The 21,014-nt window shown below is 36.0% G+C and overlaps 1 protein-coding gene across 8 annotated transcripts in view; it reads left to right on the forward strand.

The window, feature by feature from the left end:
- MAP2 (microtubule associated protein 2) overlaps positions 1 to 21,014 on the forward strand; it is a 279,848-nt gene that overhangs the window by 206,363 nt on the left and 52,471 nt on the right. For all 8 annotated transcript variants that reach the window (XM_057304472.1, XM_057304460.1, XM_026492050.4 and 5 more), the window contains one exon: positions 19,117 to 19,230. In XM_057304472.1, coding sequence (XP_057160455.1) covers positions 19,117 to 19,230 — 114 coding nt within the window. The remainder of the gene's footprint in view (positions 1 to 19,116; positions 19,231 to 21,014) is intronic.

Raw genomic sequence — 21,014 nt, forward strand, 5'->3', positions numbered from 1 at the left:
AAAGCAAGAGGACCACATTTGGTACCCCCAGAGTTCCAACTCTGAGTGAAAGTGAGGAGCCCTACCTTGAAGTTTCTTATCTGAGGGTGGGGTCCAAACTCACATTAGCAATCCTATCAAAATAACTGGAAGGAGGCAACTGGGTGTCTCAGTGGGTAAAGCATCCACCTTCGGCTCAGGTCATGGTGCCAGGGTCCTGTGATCAGGCCCCACGTGGGGCTCCCTCCTCAACAGAGAGCCCGCTCCACTCTCTCCCTCTGCTGCTCTCCCCGCTTGTGTGTGCTCACTCTCTCTGTCTCTGTCAAATAAATAAATAAAATGTTTAAAAAAAAAAAAAAAAAAAGGAGAGAACTGGAAGAAACCAGTAAGTGAGACCACCTTTCACAGCCCTCCTCTTTACAGGTGTAGTCACCCATCCGAGATCACATGACTACAACTGGCCTGCAGGCCCCCCGCTGCCCAGACCCGGGTGCTGTCCACTACCCCACACTGCCAGATCCAGAACAGCACAGCCAGCTGTCACAGCTCTCAATTATAGCCCCTTCTGTTGCAGAACAGCCCTATCCATGGACCCTGAAGCACGACAGAAAACCATGCTTTAGTCTTGGTCTTCAGTATGAGTGGAGCAGGAAAGGAGGGGGTTCTCAGAATGTGTAGATGCCACAAATTGAAGTATTGAAAATCATGCTTCTGTGATTTTGACTGTCCTAAGGTACAATGCTTTCAACATGAGTAGGAAACACCAGTCAGAGTATAAAGTGCCTTTGTGATCATCAACAGCCAATATCAGCTATCTCTTGGAATAAATTTAAAGATTAAAGAACATATCCTCAGTTACCTCCCTCACCCAGATCCCCAAGACTGCTTTGTTTTCCCAGCATTCCGGGGGTCCTATTCAGGTCTACTCCCTCCTGAAGCAGTGAGATCTGGAAAAGGTCTTCCACGCTATCGCTTTTCCAGAACTTACCAGTGGAGCTGTGCCTTTGGAAGTCTTAACCTGCCCTTTCACATCCCCATAACTCAGGCAGCCAAAAGATGAACATACTCAGATATGTAAGTGTATTGTTGCCGGAATTGTAAGTTTCAGCTTAAAAATATATGATGGAGGAAAAGTTTGTCATCATTCCTGTGCAAAAGGCTGAATATACCTTTAAGCTTCTCTCTGTTTCCCCTTCCAGTCTTAGAAAATTTGAACCTGCCTTTTCTTTCCTCTTTCATCCTTCCCGCCTCCATTCCCAGATTTGAGATTCACTAATAGGAGTCATCATCCCATTTAAAATATGGCATATTGTATATGATATTATATTAATATACGCAGAGCCAAAAAAGTACAGAACCATTTCTCCTATGACACGACTAAAGCCATCTGCACCACTCCGCAAGGCAAATAAACACACAGGCCTAACAATGCAAGAGGTTGCAGATTTTCCTTTCCTTGTTGCCATGGCAACCACTCATTGCTCTAGCTGCCATTTCCCTGCGCTCCGCAGAGAGAGAGGAGTGTGCAGAGCAGAGTTATTTAGCATTCAAGGCTGGATCTGCAGAAAAGCACACGGCCTCACTGCGAAGCGTCTGGGCCTGGCGGCGACAATGGATGAGTACAGAAAATGGGGATCTTGTCAGTTTTTTTCCTTTGAACCGCTAGGCGTCTGAGGCTAGAAAGAGTAAGAAAGACAAGGATTGATAAAAAGGGCAAATTCCACCAGGTTTGTATTTGTCATGTGTACTTTGTCCTGTGTGGTCTCTATACCATCTGAAGCAGATTTGGGGTATTAGCTTCAATTATACTATGTGGCTTGTCTTGTTTGTAAAGAGAAGAGTCTGTACCTAACTGAGAGTTAACTTACATGGACATTATAGTAAGAACTGCATCTCTTACTCTTGGTTAAGATGTGAGCTTATATATAGTAGATATTGCTAGCTACAGCTTAAAGTGTTTTTACAAAGTGGAGGAAAAGACAGGCACCGGATAATGTTGTTTACTTAAATGTGCAGTTATATATAAGGTAGTTCTTCCTATAAAAATCCACTTCACATCTATCTTTGCTCTTCAGCACAAGTCTTAAAGTAGGATGAGGTTTGTCTTAAGCCAATAATTCTGAATCAAAATATAAGGAAAACTTGGTTTCTCTAGACTTCTTTTAATTAAACCCAATGACTCAACAAATTAAAACATGTTTTTGTTCCTTGGAATTTTAATTGCCTACAAACACTTCCAGTTGTGAAGAGCAAGGCTCTATCTAACACAATGTAATATGATATTTAAAAACTAAGATTAATTTGCATACACATTTACTCTCATGTATATTCTTCCAGAAAATTCCTCCCATGCACTTGCTAGAAATCAGTCTCGTTTCTTTACCATCTCGTTTTACACTAAGTGTCAGAATCACAACCATAAGCACTAAAAAAAAAGGTGTTTTATCATTCTCTTTGGTCCACTGACACTTTGAAAAATTGTTTTATTGAGTTTGATCTTAATCATTGCAACAGATTTGAGCTAAGAACAATTCAGACCTACTTGTAAAATTCTGTCTGGCTTGTTTTTAAATGTAAATATAATTTAATTATCATTGTTATTTTCTTACTTGACCCTCCCTCCTGATCCTGTATTTTCCAAGATTTTATCAGATTTTCTCCTCTCTAATTTGCTGTCACGTTTTGTCATCCTATTTTTTTTTCTTTTAAGGTATTCCCATTTTTTGAGGTTTTTAAAATCTCTACTTAGGGAAGAACTCTAAATATTTCATAAAATCTTTTTTATTTGCAGTGAGCAGATTTTGAAAATAATCAGTCATGAAAGCAAATCTTCTTGGATTCATTTTTGGACAACCTAAGCCTTTGTTTTGATGAGGATTATGCATGCCCTTTATCTGTCTCTTGTCATATTTCTAAGAAATCTCTCCTCACAAAAGAAAAGAAAAAAAAAACAAGATAAGAGAACAGCTTTAATAGTAATTTGCAACAAGTAAATTGCTCTAATATCTTTAGGATATATTAATCACTGATCAATAATGTATTTTTCGAAAAGAATAATGTACATATAAATTGATTCTATTGCTTGGATGTACCTGAGAAAAATATCTGCCACTGGATACCAAATACCACCTCAAGGGCCGGCTCTGGTTTTGCTGTTACTGCTGCTAAGAGGTTAGCAGACTGGGGAGTACCTCACGGTCATCACTCCTCTCCATTTCCTCCCCAGGCTACTGTGATGAACCGACTCTTTCTGCTTCAGTGTACCGAGCCTTATTCTCTTCCTCTCATTCCCTCACACTTCGCTGCTCCTTAGCACATTACATAAAGCACGTGCTTTGTCTGTCAGGGGAGTCTGGAAATTCATCTCAGGAGCAGATGAACAGAACAACTGGTGCTGCCTTGCAGATCTGGTCGTGAAAGCATGATCTGACTTGGCACCAGGAGTCCTGAGGGGAAAAGGACACTGAGCCGCTTGCTGCCCGCTCACAGAGTGGCTCATCTCCCAGAATGAGTCACCATTCAGCAACACGCATAGAAAATACAATTCAAAACCCAGCCAACTGATGAGCAAAGAAAGAGGAACACATGTTCCAGGGTCTCGTTGCAACTTTTAACAAATATGCAAATGCAAGGTGATTATTAGAACACCGAAGTGAGAATAAAATGTCTGTTTTTACAACATATTTCAGTAATCCTCAAAACTTAAGACAATAGTAGGCAAAATGAGTAATAACGGAGGAATCAAGATTCAGAGAAAAATCATCTTTCCTAGTGATGACTCAGCTTCAGCAGCCTGCAAATTAGACTCAAGATTTTCAGCCCAAATTTTCTATTTGGAAAGATAGTTTGAGACAGAGCTGGGTTATGAGCACCTCTGGTTCGTCTGTAAATGACTCCAGCATGAATGGTCAACTCCTCTGAGTGAACTAACAATCTTCCCTTTTGCAAGACAAGTTACATTTGCCCAACTAATCTGTGGTTTCATTCATGTGCTGCATTGCAACAGTGATAGGAAAACATTTTAAAAGGGTGCATACCCCGCAGGAAAGATTCTCAGAGTCCACGGTCAAAGATCTAGAGCTGATATTGATTTTGTTCTCTCCAGGGAATCTCTTCCTCTTGTGAACACCTCCATGTAACATGTTCATATCTTGTTAATAGCACTAGTCATACGGATCATTCTACCGAGCTTATTGGTTACTTGTTTTAACCTGCAATGCTAGGTTATAAGTGTTTTGAGGTAGTAGTTATGCGTCATTCATCTTCATGTCCTTTTGGTGTATAATGCAGTGATTGTTTTCTATAGTGCTAATACATTTTTTTGGAATTGATATAAAGAAGAGAAAGAGTTCATATCCATCTTAGGTTTTGAGATTGGAAATCTCCGGAGCAAAATGGAGTTACAAAAATTATACCACAGTATGAGCAATGCACTTGTGGGAATGATGGTGTTGGGAGGAATACTGGATATAAAGAAGCAAATGAAGAACCCAAGAGAGGAGGCTAGAATCAAAGTGAGGACTATAGAACTGCTGGCTTGAACAGAAAGGAATTGAGTAGGAACTCTGAAAAACTATAGTGAACAGAGGGTCAAGAAAGGATATAATGGAAGATGACATGGTCTGAAAATGGGGGTGAAGGTGTGGAGTAAAGAAAATATACCTTTGACTTAAGATAGCAGTATGACATCTGAGGAGAGATATTTTCTTGATGAAGAAAGTTAATGAACTGGAAAGAATATGGAAACTCAGAGTAAATGACCTTTCTAAGAGATATCTATAATTTAACAGCTAAGAAACACTTGGATAGTGAATAACTTCTCGTGCTCATTCCCGCAAAATTGAGCCCAAGGTAGTAGTTGGCTGCAGTTGAAATGGCACTGAAATATCCTGCAAAAACAACTTTAAAATCCATGTCCCTGCTGATCCTCTGGGTGTCAGGTAAGGATTGCCTCACTGTTCTAGGTCAGGAGCTCACATAAATTTCAATTCTGACAAATGGACAATCTGAATCTTAAAGCAAATGGATGTTCTAAGTCATTGATTTAATTATCCTTCTTCTTTAAAGGAATTTAGCAGTATTGTCTTGGAGAGATGTATCCTGTTTTTGAAGGTCAACCTAAATAAAATATCACCAATGCCCTTTTTTCCTCTACTTCATCTTTGAGTCTATAATATGATTTGCAAATAATAAGTTCTAAGGTAACAAAGAGCATTTCTCTACTGAATAATAGGGATATTTATTTGTTAACTTTAGGAAAAATGTTTTGATTTCAATGAGATATACTTCTCTAATTTCATTATTTTAAAAATGATAAAAGCTTTTTGTAACCCATTTTTTTTCTTTTTGATGGATTAAAATTGAAAGATGCTTCCATGTACATGTTCTGATTCTAATCATGAAGTATTTCAGTATTTAAAGGATATTTTTCTTCTCTATAAGAGAAAAATCATCATCATCACTTACTATTACTTTTATAAGCAATTTTAAAAATGAAATTTTTAGATACTTTTTCTCCTTGCTACATTTTGCACATTGCCATCCTTTATCTTAAAGCCCATGTATCTTTTCTTTTTCTTGAAAAACTACTGGTTGTGTTTGTTTTTTTTTTTTTTTCTCATCAGCTTAAAAAGTAGAGATTTATGATTAAAGTATTGGAAGGATTGGAGTAAACCTGCTTTTCTCAGAGCTTTACCAGAACAAACATGCTAATGTAGGGAAAATTGCTTTTTCTCCAAAAAAAATGCACCAACTTGACCAATGTGCCAAAGCATGTAAGACATTCCTCCAGGTCAGTTCCCACCCAATTCTTACAAAGTCTTGATTTCGATCAGAAAAGAAACAAAGAACTGAGTTTGAAGCAAGTGCAGATGCTACTTTCAAAAGTCACATTTTAGGAGGGGAAGTTCATTCATTCAGGATAACAAGATTCCTGTCCTCATGAAATATCTGCCTATGACAGTCATAGTGCCTGAAGTGCCCTGTGGAACATAGTGAACTTGCACGTATGATCTGAATGCAACATTGAAAGTACTGCTCAAGAACTTGGACGTTTTGGTGACACAGATTTCCTTTCTAGTTGGATTTCATTGTTTAAGGAAGGTGAATTGAAGCCACCCTCACTGATAATTGAATATCTTAGGACTGAAATCACCAGATAAGGTTGAATCTATTTTTTTTAATGTGAAAGAGTATAAACTTCCCAAATTATGTTTAACTTTTTAAAGTAAGTTTTTTAGATGTTGAGCATTTCAATTCTAATTAGAAATGCTTGAGTCTTCTGTGTCCCCAAATAATAGTGAGTTTCAACTCTCCCTTATATTCTCTGATGCAATTGGATGTGAAAAAAATATATAAATACAAAGTGCGTTTCTTCACCAGGTCTGTAGAGAAATGAAAATTACCAAATATGCTTTTTAGAAGCTATTTTGGAAAACCTGTTTGATTAAAATGTTGAGGTGATTCTTTTACTTTGTCCTATAAAGTTTAAAGTATGATATTTTAGTTAATGTGATTGCATTAAAACCGTACTTCTCTTCCTATAGCTTTTGGTCACCTTCTTGTTACTATCATGCCTCTGTGTTTCATGTTGCATTTCAGAATTAATCAAGAAAAAAAGAGCAGAATTCACAAAGTTCCCTGATTTTCATGAGAGTTTTTCTTTTTACGGCAAACTTTTCGTCAACAAAACAAACCCCAATACAAGCTCAAATATAACATTTTTGAGGGGTGAGGATCTCTCTAAAAGTTGGGAAGAAGGGATTGATAAACTTTCAAGGGAAATAAAAATGAATCAGAAATGTTTTCAGGCATATTCTTAAAACAAGGAATTGGGTAACCTCTTTGTGATCAAAGTTACCATATATGAAATAATGAAATTGTGATTTCATTTTGAAAAATAAAAAGCTACAAGTCCTGATTAAGAATTTTTTCTTCTATGCCAATAAGAAAATAATATACCTTTTGATATGTTTTGTAGTAGATTAGATTTTTATTGCCATATTTTACTAAAATGAACTGAAGATTTATGAAATCTGATTTACCATATCATGAAGAAGCCCCACATATCCCTTACATAGGATTGTGTTCTTCATGCCCAATGTTCTGTGTTTTTAAACATAGTCTAGTTTGTAGTTACCTTGGCATTGGCCTACCTGGACCTGCTGTGAGCAAAATTATGAAGTAAATAAACCTTGCCTTGAGCACCTTTTTATTTGCTTCCTCAATCCTATTTCTTCATTTTCTTCAGGTTGTCAGCCGTCACCTGAAGCTGCCTCCTATAGTCAGGATCCCACCCTCAACCCTACTGCGAAACCCAGTTGCCTTGCCTGGTGTCACCCTACCTATCTAGATAGCATCCTGCTCTTACATTTTCTCAACTCTGCCACTCCATCAAAATTGATCCACTTTTCTCTTTCTGCTGGGCTCCCACCATAGAACAACCAGAGTTATTACCATATGCTTTCTAGATGTCATTTACATTCTGATATATAGCTTCAGTGTCTTCCAACAGGGTGAATACTTTGGCTGTTTTAAATATGCTATCAATGGCACCAAGGATTTGCAAATATTTTTAGAATATTGGTAACAATGAGATCAATATACAGAGAAGAGATATAAATTGATATAGTAAACAACATTGAAGCAAAATCATCAGTGTAAAATTTTATTTCAACAGATCTCTAAGGGGTATTTTCTAAAGTAGAATTTGTATGTTATTTGTAAATTTCTGAAGATAAGTTTGAAGTTACTATTACTTGTTTATTTTATGTAATGAATCTTTTGTATCTGTGGATGAAGAGAAATTCATTTAATAGTATTTTCTATGGGATGCATTAATCAATCCAGATACAAAACAAGTTGTCTTTATTCTAGAAAAATTTTTGTCATGAGGAAATTAAAAATTCTATTAAAGTCTTTTTCCTATCATAATATGACCTATTACAAATATAACATTGGACTTGACACTTACTGTCTTACAAAAAAGTAATCTTGCAAAGTCTCCTGATTTTGCTACTCAGAGGTCCTAGAAAAAGGTCTTTAACTATTATCAATTTTACTTGTTTGGAATTTTCCAGAGAACGTGCCCACCCTTATCTTGTGTTGTGGCTGAGCTTCTATTTAACAAAAATTATTGATGAATAATAGAGGGATAGCTCAAAACTATATCTTTCTTCTTATTTTTGATTTCATTTTCACTATGGCATTTTAGTTTTCAGAATTTCATAATGTAATTAATTCTATTATACCTCTTCTACAGGATTATTGGAATATGGTTCTCTGGTTTTATATATATATAAGTATATATGTATTTAGGTACAATTTGAAAATTATGAAGAATTACCATATACACTTATTAGTGACTCAGAGTCTGCCAAGTGGTTTTAGGGCTGGTGTAGAGAGAATATTTGTGGGCGATATTTTATATAGCTACAATGGCAAAAATAAAATAGCAGTTACAGAAGATGGAGAATCACTTACTTAAACCATTTATAGTTCATGAGAGACTTGTTAAGAAGAAAGCACATAAGGTTGATGTTGTATGCTGCTATTTACACATTCATTCTTAGAAACATGGTAGGATTGGAGGTTGAAGCAAACTATAATTACATAAAAGTCATGTTGATCTCTCTATGTGCTGATTGAATGTACCCTACGATGTGTTGGGAACAAAGTGATTTTCCCATCACATAGTTCCTAAATTCCATATGCTTCTAGGTCACAAGACCTCCAAAGATTTATGTAAGCTATACTATGATGGGGATGAGAAGGATGGAGTGAGCAAAACGTGATTTTTACCACTTCATTATAACAGTTTCTCCTAGAAGAAATAACTAGCTTTATACAGGTAACTAGTAAAAATTATTCCTCGTAGGTAGAGAACTTATATTTTGAAAGTTTACTCCAGTGACATTTTTTGGATCCTGGAATATTTTTCCATTTTTCTGTCATATCCTCTGTCTCAGGCATTCCTGGGTTTTGAAACTATAGAAACATTAATTCGCCCAAATCCTAGCCTTGCTTCAGGCGATCAAAGTCTTTGAGGTACTCAAATACAGGTGAAACTAAAAACGTGGAGAGAATTTTCTGTGCATGAGTGCTGGCACATGCTTAAACACACACACACACACACACACACTGTACTGCATTTCTACACACACCTTTAAATTTTGTTTATCCCACAGTTACTCTAAGTGTGCATTTATTTAAGGTCTCTTAGTTTCATTGATATTTCATCTTTCCATTAATGTTATTAATAATGCCTCATGCCACATTCTTTTGACAATATGGTATGTTCAGGACTTAATGCAGAAGATGATTCAATTTCTCACAAGTCTACAAGGACTAGTACAATAGTAATGCCTTTGATAAGATGCAAAACCAAGCATTGACAAGCTCTAAAAACATTATCAATTCCCCCAATGCCTTAATGATTATATTCAATGTATTGATATTAAAGCAGTTTGAAAATTTGAAAGGGGAATAGTCCCCAAGAAATTTCTCTTTCTCAAACTAATCTAAGATCAATGAAATATTATAATCTAGTTTAATTAATAAATGTTTAATATATACACTAAAAACAGCAATAGAAATATGTGTACATTACCACATTAGAAATCCCCGACACCACCAGCAGCAAAAACTTTTATCTATAATAGTTAAGTATAAAGCTAGACTATATTCGCTTACCATATTTCTTCTGCTTAAATGTGTTTTTTCCTATTTCCAAGTGAACCCTTAAAATTAGAAGCAAAATTTTCCAGTAGGTAATATTTCTGATCTGTGCTTTGCTTTTCTAATTTCTTTTGACTCCATAATACAGTATGCTTAACCTGTGGTATCCTTCCACTGATAACCATCTTAATTTACTATACGTTCCCCCCTTGGCTGAATTTAAATGCTAGGCAGATTTTGTTCAAGTTCTAAAAACTTTACTTGAGTAGGTTAAATTGTCAATCTAAAGATGATTGTGAATTAGAGCCATTGGTTGAGATAGGGAGAAAAAAAAAAGAGAGAGAGGCAGAGGGAAAATTTTCCTATAAGCTTAACTGTACTCCCAACCGTAGCCTAGCCAGGCTGCAAACACATTTCAGAACAGGGCCATAGGAGTGATTGTGGATGGATGAGCCAAAATCTGTGGCCATTTTTCATAGAAAAATATTTGAAAACAAAAACAAAATTTGTTCTTCAATGAGATAGCCCCACTTCAAGCACAACTTACATGTAGGAATACCATGTCTTATCTTTATATACCCCATAATGACTAAGAATATTTCCAATGTCTATAAGGGGTGCAAAATAAATTTTCTTAAATTTAAGTACTCATCAGAACTGAACTTTTGCAGTCATGAGTCCTGATCTTAAATGTGTTTATCCCCATAAACTAACTTTACCTCAAATGCATTTCTTCCAGTAAACTAAATTTACCCGTGTTTTAACCAGTAAATCTTTGGAAGAAAACGCTGATAGGCAAAGATCTACAGCTGCAACATTGGCAAGGGTGACATTTGAGATCAAATCAGAGTCTGACTAGGGATGGAGATGCCAATGCCGACCTCTTTAATTAATGCTAAGGTGCCAGGAAACAAACAAACAAAAAAACAACAATCTGCTCTTTTAATTTCCTTCTTCACCAGTTGATTACAGGAAATAGTTTTGGAGCAACCATTTGCTCTCCAAATTAAGCAAGGAACTTTTCATCTCTCCCTGTTTTTGTGAATTTATCAAGGGTATTTGTTTAGCAGAGTGCTTCCAACCACACAGTGCTTTCCTTGTGGACTAGCTTCCAGCAGCAGCCGCAATTAGCTGCGGTTTCCTAGGCAACCATTCTGTACCCTGCTGAGAAAAACCTTTTCTTGACAGGAGCGTTCTGTCTAAAATTGTTTTGTTTTCCTTCTTTCACAAGTGTACGGTAGGCTTACTTGTCATTTCTTTTAACACGGCATTTTGATGTCCATTATTCTTAAAAGCAGAAACATTGACTGGCTTTTATATTCCATATGGTGGAATTTATTGTCAGTGTCTCTTACTTCTCTCTTAACAACCTTAAAGAAATCAACAAAAATATGTTCTCAAGCATATGCCAACTTGTTTTGGATTTTTTGTTGTTGTTGTTCACAGCCTAATTGGTGAGCCTTTGCATGTTCAAGTAATCACAGCTGGTCCCGACGAAAACTCAAAGGGTATACACATTCAAAATCAAACTTCTGTGTCTACCAACAACGTCATGTGTTGCTTAGAAGCGAGTTGAAATTTCCAGGCCACTGAGAAAGTTTTCACTCCGTTGCTTTTATTATACATCAACCAGGCACTATCGATAGATTAATATAACAAAATAACTGAACTAGAAATATGTACTAAAAACAGGGCCTGAGACTGTGTTAAGGAATTTGACATGATAAAATGCCAGAAGAGCATAGCAGTGGTATAGCATGAATCAGCACATGGAATAAACCGGAAGGCTACAACTGCTCTAGATGCTGAACAGTATGGCACAAAGGTAGAGTAGAATTTAATTTGTCATTTTAGCTTAAGTAGGAAATGGCAGGAGCCTGATGTATTGTCCGTGAGGTGGTGGTTCAGCATCAGGCAGGGTGGTACTCATTGGGAAAAATAGATAGAATTATCTCAGTGAATGACACTTTCAGGTCTTTATATTTTGTCGATCAAATGATGGTTATAGACTTAGATGACTACAAGACGGCAAGAGTGATTAAAACAGTGACGCAGAATTTATTTATTTATTTATTTATTTATTTATTTATTTATTTATTTATTTATTTTAAAGAGGGGGAGAGAGAGAAAGAGAGATGGAGGGAGAGAGAGAATCCCAAGCAAGCTCCACACCCAGCGCAGACCCCAACGAGGGGCTCGATCCCATGATCCTGAGATCATGGCCTGAGCCCAAATCAAGAGTCGTGCGCTTAATTGACTGAGCCCACCCACACGTCCCAGTGATACAGAATTTAAATAAGCAATTGATATATATTATTCCACTTAATTGCCACAACATATGAAAGGGTGAACACGTTTTATTCCCACTTTACAGATGGGGAATCTGAAGGTTAGAGAGATTGTCACTTACTTGCACCTAGGAAGAAGTAAAGGCAGAATTTGATTTCAGGTTTTCTGACACAGGGATCTACTATTATAAAATATTTATACTACACTGATGTAAGTCAAAATGATGTCTAAATGGGACAGTAAGTGACCTTTATCCATCATTTTGCCAGTTTTCCCATCTAGAACATGTGTTATTGTGTGGATTCAATATATTGATGGGGAATAAAAGTGCCTGGGGTAGCAACTTATCTAATAAACTTGTAGCACAGTATGATGTTTATTCAACATTTAGGTGAAATGTAAGTAGCTTAGCACATATCTTTTGGGTATTATCAGGAAGGTTCTATAGATAAGAGCATGTCCCAATTTGTCTCTTATACCTATTTACCTCCTATATATATTTCTACCAATTTATTTCCCCAATACCTAGAAAATATATTTCTTTTCATAATTTACTTTATCCACCAAGGGCTGCTTGATACTGCTTTCAGAATACTGACCCCATCTCCATTGCCCAGAATAAGTTCTCAAGATGGACTTCACTTTTACTTTTAGGTATTTATCTATATAGTGATGATCTGTTATCACCTATGGCTCTGTTACCTGGGTTCTATTTAAATCCCTTATTTTATATCAGCCTGTAGTCAACAGCACTTTTTCTTAGATGAATTTATTTTAAATAAATTGTTTTTAATGTTTTCCTGCAAACTGATTTATGGGCAGATTACTTACCAGGTTAGTTCCCAGTTGTCATTCATTTTACTTAGACATGATAGGACTTTAGAACCGTGTCATGAGGTGTTTTTGCATTACTTAACAGCAACTGTCTCATTACTGTAATGACACTACTGAAAAATAATAATATTCAAATAGTGGTTCTCACTGCAATGCAAAAACTACTGTTAGTTAATTACATTGAAAACCTGACATTAACAAGAGAGAGAATAAAATACATATTACAAACACTCCTCAACTAAGACAATTTTTAGCCTAAACTAAAAATGCCCACTACCAGAAAACTTTAGATGTTCAAAAGAAAGACAACTGAGCCTTGCATAATTTCAGTTTATACTAAGAAGTGTAATATTCTAACTGTGAAGATCAATGTTACCTTTCAGTTATATATAATGAATAATTTCCCATGAATAATCCATGTGTAGTCTAGATTCAGCTTTAATCTTCTGAACAACTAAGTCCTATTCATAATTTTATACATATAATGTCTCAAAGAAAAAAATAACAAAAAATAGAGTAGAAAAGGGAATAAAGAAGTCAAAAAAATAAGCAATGAGAAATTAAAATGTACATTAATCTCTTACCTCAAAAATTGTTTTTATGTTGCTAATTGTCCTCAGGGGTTATCATGCCTTTTGGCATACTGTCAAGAAGATGGTTCTGAATTGGAACTTGCTAGCAGAAATCTAGAGCAAATCATAGCCCAGGACCTGCACAGCCAGGAAAACGAGTATGAAGCCAGAAAACAAATAACAAGGAAAGTTTTTACTTCCCTCTACTTTTGTCTAGGAAACAAAAAAATAAAAAACAAAACACTGTCCCTGGCATCAACATAGATAATTGCAGATTAACTATATTATCTGATGTTCATAAGAGTAATAACCTAGTTGGTGGGGTGCCTGGGTGGCTCAGTCGTTAAACATCTGCCTTTGGCTCAGGGCGTGATCCCAGCGTTATGGGATCGAGCCCCACATCAGGCTCCTCCGCTAGGAGCCTGCTTCTTCCTCTCCCACTCCCCCTGCTTGTGTTCCCTCTCTCGCTGGCTGTCTCTCTCTCTGTCAAATAAATAAATAAAATTAAAAAAAAAAAAAAAGAGTAATAGCCTAGTTGGGTTGGACCTTTAGTTGCACTTTAAAAGAAAAAAAAGATTTTATTTATTTATTTGAGAGAGAAAGAGATAGAGAAAGTTGGAAGAGGAGCAGAGGGGGAGGGACAAGCAGACTCTGTGCTGAGCATGGAGCCCAATGTGGGGCTTGACCTGGGCCTTGACATAGGCTTGGCATGGGCTCCACTTGGGGCTTGACACGGGCTCCATGTGGGGCTGGACACAAGACTCAATCTCAGGACCCTGAGATTATGACCTGAGCCGAAACCAAGAGCCAGAAGCTTAACCAACTGAGCCACCCAGTTGTCCCTAGTTACTCTTTCTTTAAAGCAGAAATACTTAGGTGGAAGACCTGAAAGAATGTATAACTGGGGAAAATAAAGACACCTTGGTGAAGAACTATTTGCAAGTCTTGAGTTCCTTGCTGTGCCCAGCCTGTTACATAATTACTCAATTGATTCTGCACAGCAACCTATGCGACAGGGCCATTATTATTTCCATTTCATGGATGAGGCATTGAAACCCAATGAGTGTAAGAAATAACTAGAATGTAGCAATGCTAGAGTTTGTACCCACGTTTCTCTGAATTAAAGTCCATGTGACTTCCTTTAACGTACAATATAAAAGACAGTGATCTCTTGTACAGAAAGATATGATGGAGAGATGGATGGTTGCATGGATGGCAGGTAGGATAGATAATGGGTAGAATGAGTGATATAGAGAGAGAGAGAGTATAGAGATCTATATCTCATACACACACATCATAACTCATATGTTTTGATTTTCATAGGTCTGATTTTTGACTCTCTTTGTCTTCTGTGTTTGTTTGGCATGTTTACCATTAATCTTCTCTGAACTTTACCCAAACCCTGGGTGAATTTCCTCCTGTCCCAGGAGCCAGGCTATAAGGGTAAAACTTACCCCAGGAGATCTGCTGATTAGGTTTCCATTGGGAAAAAGCCATCTCTCCTTGGGGGAAGCTGCCACCTCTGCATTGACGGCAGCCTTTGCTTAGAGGAAGATTTTAAAGTGGCTGGACCAATTGAAACCCTCAGAACAATCCTATTTTCATTTTTTTTTCACACTGTGAAATTAATATTAAACAACGCAATATTGCCTGTTTGAAGTGTTAGCAATATTATTCTCTCCAAAAAATTGAAGATAATATGTCATTAACTGGGCTCCCACACACCCTGTTTGATTGTTCTAAAATAGCATTTCTTAAAGTCTGTTAAATTATTTCAAGGAAAAATAGTTAATTTTCCCAAGATTGAGTTAAATTATTTTCCTACAAGTTTTGCTTAATGTACAATGTAAAATTGCCTTCTTCATAAGCTTATATTCAACTATGAAACTCAAACACACCTATAAGTGAATTTTATTTGAAACAACAAAACCGACAAAATTCAAATGTCCTACTACTTATCATGTAAAATAAATAGTATTGTTTTATTGAAACTAAATTATTGCTCACAAGAAATGTGGTTCTGGCTGAGACAGTGCATTTTATTTAGGTTGGACATGTCCATTCTGATTGGAGAGAAGTAATGATTCAATTTTTCTTCCCCTTGTCTCTAGAATATTTTGAAAATCTGTTGTATAGTGTACCATGATGGTTTTTGACCTACATCTTGTGTGAATGCATTTTTTATTGTATAATTTTCACCTCTGTTCTCTTATTAGCCTACAACAGATAATCTAATTGTCCAAGTTGTCAAAATTATTCTGAATTCAGTTCCAAACGAAAAGGCAAATAATGTAGCACTGCTCATTTATCATGCTCAGTTATAATTTGTTCACATAAACCAATAGATGCTTTTTATTATTTTTATTGGATTATTTTCCCAATTTAAGAAATTTAATTCATGTTAAACATTCTTGGACTCTGAAAAATTGATCAGTAGGTACACAAGAATCATCCTGTTTTAAAATCATCAAAACTTAAACAAGAATTCAGTAAATGATTAATTGGGGGGGCTAAGTTAGTAAATATAATAATGAGCATGGGTTATTTCTAAACTTATATAAATATCATGAACAAAACCTTTCATGTTAATTTTTCATACTTTCAAAAAGTTGTGTTAAGCATCCAGTCTGAGTAAAGATCAATGAGAGGAGCATTGCATTCAGAGATTGCAACAATGATAAAGAAAGAGTCCTTGACTTGGGAAACTTTACATAGCCAGGCAGATAAGGCATGTGTACCAGCACAATTCCGTGCAAGATGTACCAAATGCCATAGGAGATACTATATTTTGTGTAAATGCTCAGCGGGGAAATGCAGGAATGATCCGTAAAATACATGGGTTTTATATATGTCCCAATTTCTGCAGTGTTTGCTGCACCTCTCCATTACACTAAATTTCCTATGAAACACTGAGGTTCTAGAAGTGCTAAAAATCACTTTATTGATTTTTTAAATGTCTGAATTTCATCGCAAATTAATATATGCAAGTGAGGTCAGTTATCTGTTATACTAACATTATCTACAAGATGTATAGGTAGGTAGGTAGATGATAGAGATGGTAGGTAGGTAGAAAGATAGATGATAGATGATAGATAGATAGATGCATAATACATGCATGAATATATAGTATTGCTCAGTTGCAGTCAGTTGCTTGTTTCATAGTCTCAAAACATATTCAAGAGCAGCAGTTTTGTACTTTAGGTAGACAGCAGGTCTGAGAATTATTGTGTTGCCCTAGTTCATACCTTTAGAAAAGTTCATGTTTTTCCGCTGATCATTCTCACATGACTGTTAGAGAAGTTTATGGTTATTTTCTCATTTTTTCTTCTGCTCTTCTTCTGCTTGGGAGAAAAAAACAGCATCATAGTCGGGAAACCGGGGTTCTAATCTCAGTTTGCCTCCAACGGCTGCGTGCACTTGAGCAAATCTCCTAACCATGCCTAGCCTTTATGTCCTCATCTACAAAGTGAGAGGATTTAGATATTGTCTACCTCTTCAAGCCCTTTTAGACCTAAAACTTTGATACTGTGAGTTAAATTGCATCAGATAAAACAACCTTATAAGAATAAGTCGTATCCTTATTATTTTAAAATCGTAACAATTCTTTACATTTTTTGCAATATTAAAAAAAGATTCTTCTTAGTTTAAACTAAATTGAAAGTGCGAAGTGTATTGTGTGAAAAAAAGTTTTATGAAAAGTACTTGGTACATAAATATCTGAAACAAATTTGCTGGAGCCTTTCTTAGAAATTAAAACATTTTCAGGAATGATTTTTAAGTAGCCTGTCAGTACTTGCTCTTTCGATACTTAAAGTTTGAATCAGGTCTTCAACTTCGTAAAATTATACTTCAAACATAAAAGAAATATTAAATCACATTTAATTTAGTTTTACTACCTAAGGCATTTTACAAGGTCCTAATTGTTTGAAAGTTGGTTTTCTAAGTATGATATTTATAATGAGAATGTCTGGCCTAACCCTATTAGTCCTCTGTTTTCTCTTCTGCAAAATAGGAGTAATAACAGTAGATCATTCATTGAAATAATGAGGGCAAATACCTTAGCAGAGTGTTAGGCACATAGTGAGCACCATAATATTTTTTAAATACTGCTTCTATTGCTGTGACTGCTACTCACTCTAGATAAGAGTGTTTAAAGTGCATCCCTTAAGACTATAGATAGGTTATAGTGTCAAGTGGCTATTAAAAAAAATGAGGAAGTTAGACATATAAAGGCAAATACACTCAATCAGGTAATCTAGCTTTTAATATTCAGGTATGTCCTATTCAAGTGGATTGCTCACCCCAAAAGCTGGTTCTTAAGCACTAGTCTCTCAATCATCCTGGGTGGGGTAAGGAAGGCTTTCCAGAGGAGGCGGAATCTAAATGAACCAGGTAAAAACAGGATTCCACTCCCCGCTCCCAACTCCTGCCAACCCGCTTGCAAATGTGTAAATTCTGATCATAAAAAAACTTCAGTGAAGTATTCTAAAGTCTTAGCCAAAATGAGGAGAACAAATCCCATTACCCCTACCCTCCTTATCCAGTACAACTTGTTTCTATAAGAGCTATAGGTGAGATTATTTGCTAGTATGATAGATGTTTGTAAATAAAGATAATGAAAAGTTAAATTCTGGAGAATTTATTTCTAATCTAGAATGTATTTTTAATCTCAAAAGTTTTCTTTTTCTTTCTTTTTCTCTTTCTTTCTTTCTTTCTTTTTTTATTTTTATTTTTTTACAGATGGGGTGAGGGTAGGAACAAAGGGAGAGAGAGAATCTTAAACAGGCTCCTTGCCCAGCACAGAACTGGATGTGGGGCTCGATCTCACAACCCTGAGATCATGACCTGATCCAAAATCAAGAGCTTAACCAACTGAGCCACCCAGGCGCCCTTCAAAAGGCGTCTTCATTTTTTGTTGATGATGTATAGAACATTATTTCTTGAATATTTTTCTGACTTGGTTATATAAAATTAATATTGGGATATGCTCCAGTAGGTGCCATTTTAGGCCAAAAATTAGTTATCTGGTATCTCACAGACTGGTCATTTTAATGATGAACCTCCCCCAAGTTTTTAATGAAATGATTACACTGACTAGGTAAGTGTATATCATATGGCCTTAAAGATCTTTAAAACATCTGCTATCTAGAAAAGTAGTAGCTCTTTAGAAAGAGGCCATCTGATATATCATTTCCGTGTATTTCATTCAAATTTTCTCTTCCCAGGTCTTTCTTAATCAGTCTCGTTCACATCGATCCTGGGTAATGCTATTTGATCACAATTTCACATTTTGAGGCATCTCCTTTAGGTTTTAAATTATAGTATTTCTGCAAATCAGCATAAGAACATATTATAAGGAAACGTTTCTAGAAAACTACAAAACATTTTATATTAAATCCAAAATGAATCTTTTCTTTTCTGAATTTGTTTTAGTTGGTACAAAAATTTTAATTCTTTCTGTTTGTATGAACAGCTTTTAAAAATAAACTGCCATACAAATTATTTTTCTTTCATTCTCTGTTCATTTTGCCTAGCTCCCAGAATGCCCATCCCTTTTATTCCTCTTTTTTTTTTTCTTTTCTTCTGATTTTGGTTACAATATATGTATTTGTGTTTTATCTGCAATTTAATAAATTCTATTATACTTGTTGGGGGGAAAGACAGAAAAGAAAATTCTGATCAGCTATATTGTTTCATTACTTTTCCTCTTTGCTACCCGTTTTGGACATCTCATTCTTTCATTTTCTTTTGTTACTATTTATTACAGAGGAGGTGTCTGCAAGGATAGTTCAAGTCGTCACGGCTGAGGCTGTAGCGGTACTGAAAGGTGAACAAGAGAAGGAAGCCCAACAGAAAGATCAGCCTGCAGCTCTGCCTTTAGGTAAATGAGGAAGACCTTAGTTCAAGAGCTGTATCCACTGCCCCCTGATCGCAGGACCAAGTCTTCAGGGTCGAAGAGAGACCCTATCTCATACTTCATCCTTACTTGGAACATTGATCAAACACCTCTGTTGGGAGGCCCAGGCACCTATTTTCACCTTTCTTGACAGGCTCATTTGTAGTATTCGGACAGTCTTCAGGGTGATAAGCTTATAGTTAGACTTTGCCCCTAAATTTCTCTTAAATTTTCATTTATAGACCACTAGAGATATTTATTATAAAAATAAAGCCAACACACGTTGATGTCATGGCACCCACTTGTAAAGAAAATGTGTTAATACTTTAGTTAGAAATGAGTATTTCCCTTTATGGGTTTTGGTGAATGCTTGTCTCATCTTGTTTGGGTCTCCCTGAATCAGCTACAGAAAACCTATAGTCAGGGCTTTGTTAGAATCTTGAGTGACTTTGTAGCCCATATGATATACTGGTCTTCATTTGGTTCATTTAAGGGCACTGAGATAGCATTGCTCTCTCCCTTGGTGACAAGTCTGATGCTCTCAGGGCCAAACAGGTAATATAATGGTGCTTGCTGAAGAAAACACTCCTAGCCAAAGGCTTGCTGCCCCTCCTTTAGATAGATGATGATAGATGATAGATGATAGATAGATAGATAGATAGATAGATAGATAGGAGATAGACAGATAAATAGATGTGGGTATACATACATCCAGAGACAGGAAACTCTCTTAGGTTCAACATATGTCTATTTTACAGGTACATATAACTAAAACCATAAGTATGGTTTTTAAAGTCTAAAAAAAAGTACATATCCAATATTGTCTCAAAGAGTCTAATGTACCTTTAATATTTGATTTTCTGGTCAGTACTCCTTTAAGCAATTTAAATGACTAAAAAATTAAGCAATAAAGATTCTGTTCTCCCAGGATAACAGATATTCATTATTTGCAGTAAAATGTTCTTTAATTATAAAGGTTTATTTTTCTCTTTAAACAGGGGGAAATTGTCTTATTCAAAACATTCACCTTCAGTTTGTGGTTCACTTCTATACCTTAACTAAAAGACACCCCTTCTCTTAAATTTGAAGCCTTCAAATATGTTCTATAGAAACTCACAGGGTCAAGGAACCAAGAAGTCACCTGTCATCCCAAAGCTGCTTTCTGAGAGTGAAAAACACATGCTCTGTAAAATAGATTTTCCTGCTGGCCTTGATGATAAATATTTCCTTTTTGCAATCCCTTACCTTCATCTGAGTGATCAAGAAAAAAGAGTTAACTGTGGATGAATGACATTTGTTAGAACCTTTCTCTTTGGTTCTTCATGCACAATGCCAAGGCCAGAAGATTACTCGGCTCCCACTAGTACATGTTGTCTGTTTGAAGGTTGCCTTGGGCTGTGACAGCTTCATTTCTCGTTTCTGAGGATACATACAGAAGACGCATTTTGACCTTAGACTCAGTGAACAAAATGTTGCTTAAAAAAATACATCACCTATAATACTGTGAATGATGAAAGTTACATTTGTTTCCCTATCAAGAAGTTGAGCAATATAGAGTTCTGATATTTTTTTCTGTCAGTCAAGCTAAATCCAGACTAAAATGCTTGCCTGTGTGTTTGAATATAGTAGATTAGGGCCAGAATAAGATATTTTATTAATTGACAAGCAGACACAATTAATGAGATTAATGATAGAACTTCAGCAGGCACCTTTAATCCATTTTTATAGGGAAGACAAAATGATTTTTTTTTAAATATTAAATGCTTTTC

The sequence above is a fragment of the Ursus arctos genome, unplaced genomic scaffold (genome assembly GCF_023065955.2).
Source record: "Ursus arctos isolate Adak ecotype North America unplaced genomic scaffold, UrsArc2.0 scaffold_1, whole genome shotgun sequence".
In the NCBI taxonomy this organism is placed as follows: domain Eukaryota; kingdom Metazoa; phylum Chordata; class Mammalia; order Carnivora; family Ursidae; genus Ursus; species Ursus arctos.